We start from the raw sequence: 2,500 nt of genomic DNA on the forward strand, positions 1-2,500 counted from the left end.
TGTTTACAATTATTTTATGCAGATGTTATTGTTACTTTGCATTTAGTGTGAAATTTCAACTCGTATCTCGCTGAACTGTAGGGTAATACATCATGATGTATTATTACTCTTGATGTTACTATCTCACCATAAGTGCATAAAGCTTTTGGAAGGAGATTGCCATAGCAGCCTGCTCAGGAAGAGGCTATTGTATTATTTACACCATTAAATTGGGATGAAGTGGTACCATCTAAGAGCCAGTACCAGCTCCAGGAAGGCTACTATGTGTATGCATAAAATCCATTCCTGTCCTGTTACCAGCAGCACAGGATGTGTTATAGAAAATTTGATTAAAAAAACAAAACAAAAAAACACAATGTTGCTTATTGATAATTCCACAGTCTGTAAACTGTCTGTGAGAGATAATATAGAGCCAGCTCAAAAAAAAATATATATATATATATTACCATCTTGATACAACATAACAAAAGGCAAATATAGACAATGGAAAATGGCAAAACAGAAAAAAAAAAAAAATGTGTGTGTGTGCAGATAAATGGCTATAGCGTTGCAAGGACGAGGCAAGGAGTCTTCATACCATTAGTGGATGTTCAAGCAGGCCAGGCTTACAAGCCACACCCACACAGAAGAGTCGCCACTCAAGTAAGCATAAGGCCCAGATTTTGATCTTCACACAAACTGGCAGTCTTAACTTTAAACTCCGTGACGTCTGTTCATGCCATATCGAGGGTGAATGGCACCTATCCGGGCAGTGACAAGGCAGGCTACTCACTAATAATCTTAACACTACTAACTCTTTTTCCTTTTGGGAAAATCTGATATTAACCCTGGTGCAGCTGCAAGTACACTTTGATTGTTTCCCAGTTCCATTGGGTTAAGTGAAATGTATCTTGTTATAATGGGAGGTTTTATCATTGTAGTGATATTGTGAGGTTACTCACTAACCCTTGTTATATTATGGAAGAATCAAATTTATCTAGATCATTGTTGATTTTTATTTTCTTCTTCTTCTTCTTCTTCTTTGTCTTCTTCTCAATGAGAAATATAATTATATATATAAAAGAAGAATAAAAGTCAGGGTCGGTTTCCAGGCTTACATGACTGGCTGTTCTGCCAGATTACTGCTTGTAGGCCAGGTGCATGCGAATGCGTGTGTGCGGTGACAAGACTCTATGCCTCCTATTTAGAAAGTTATTGAGTTTTTTTGCACATACACATTTTTAGCTTTTTGGTAATTTTCCAATGTCCATATTAGCCCATTGATATGCATTATCCAGATGGTAATAGTTTTTTTCCCTCTGCACAGACACTCTTTCATTTGTGTATTTTTTATACATATTTTTTTATGTAATATTCAATTTTCCGTAATAAATCCTGTATTGCTGCTCACGGTGCCAGGAATACGATGCTAAGCATGGAAATGGCGTCTTCCATGGGGTTGGCACTCCTCCAGTCACCACTCACGGACATTACATTCCACACTCTCACATCGATGGGAATAATGCAAAATCACCAAATGAGTAAAATAAGCCTCCCAATAGGTTTGTGCACTTCTGGCAAATCTGTTCCATCACCCTGGCCTTCAGCAAAACACTCAACGGCAGGTGCATGTCACCCAGCCTACAGCCAGATTTTCACGTGACAGTATGTTCATATCACCCGCCACTTGACCCAGATTTTTTCATGGTGTGATGGTCACGTCACCCGGATCCAAGGGGTTAAATGGCCACTCTCCTCTGTGTGGATCTATATTTGAAATTTACTGTGATATCAAAATGATAATGAATGTTTTTGTTTGGCAGACTCCATATAATCTCTCCAGGTAGTTTACACTCAGTGAAATATTACATTATTTGTGTTATTTTTTTTTTTATTTTATACTAATTGGCTCCCTGGTGGCTGAGCACTTGTGGAGCCATCTATATGCAAACAAAATTCTCAAAAGAAAATGACTGGAGACATGGAGAGAGACATGAGCCTTAAAAATTTAATCCTTTGTATATAGGAAAATCAGTTATTTTGGCTGCATTTCAGGGTGCAAGGTTTAAAGTAACATGATAGAATTCACCGTGTATTTCAGTCGTTAAAGTTGCATGTGTGGTAGTAGTATTGCTGTACACAGTTTAGGGAGAGTGGAAATTCAGGAAATGGTCATGCTACCACTTTATTATTTTTTAACTTGGTTGTAATTGCTTTATAAATTGATTACCATGCATATCGATAACAGTTTCACTGTATGGAGTTAAAAAAACAGCATCTAATGTTAAACATTGACTTGTGTTCTCAAATGTATTTCCTTGACAGTGCGGTAACATGCCTTGCAGGAGTCATCCCAAAATGGCCATATTCTTTGCCTCTTTTCACTTACTATTCAATCTTTTGCAGGTCGCTTGCGGTGCAGAATTCAGCATGATTGTTGACAGGAAAGGCTACTTGTATTCCTTTGGGTTACCAGAGTATGGGCAGTTAGGACACAACACTGATGGTAAATTCTTTATTA

At 37.7% G+C, this 2,500-nt stretch overlaps 1 protein-coding gene across 1 annotated transcript in view; it reads left to right on the plus strand.

The window, feature by feature from the left end:
• LOC125044285 (protein RCC2-like) overlaps positions 1 to 2,500 on the plus strand; it is a 26,705-nt gene that overhangs the window by 11,936 nt on the left and 12,269 nt on the right. The window contains exon 4 of the mRNA XM_047640874.1: positions 2,386 to 2,500. This exon is cut by the window's right edge and continues 137 nt beyond it. Coding sequence (XP_047496830.1) covers positions 2,386 to 2,500 — 115 coding nt within the window. The remainder of the gene's footprint in view (positions 1 to 2,385) is intronic.

Source organism: Penaeus chinensis, chromosome 35 (genome assembly GCF_019202785.1).
Source record: "Penaeus chinensis breed Huanghai No. 1 chromosome 35, ASM1920278v2, whole genome shotgun sequence".
Classification (NCBI taxonomy): domain Eukaryota; kingdom Metazoa; phylum Arthropoda; class Malacostraca; order Decapoda; family Penaeidae; genus Penaeus; species Penaeus chinensis.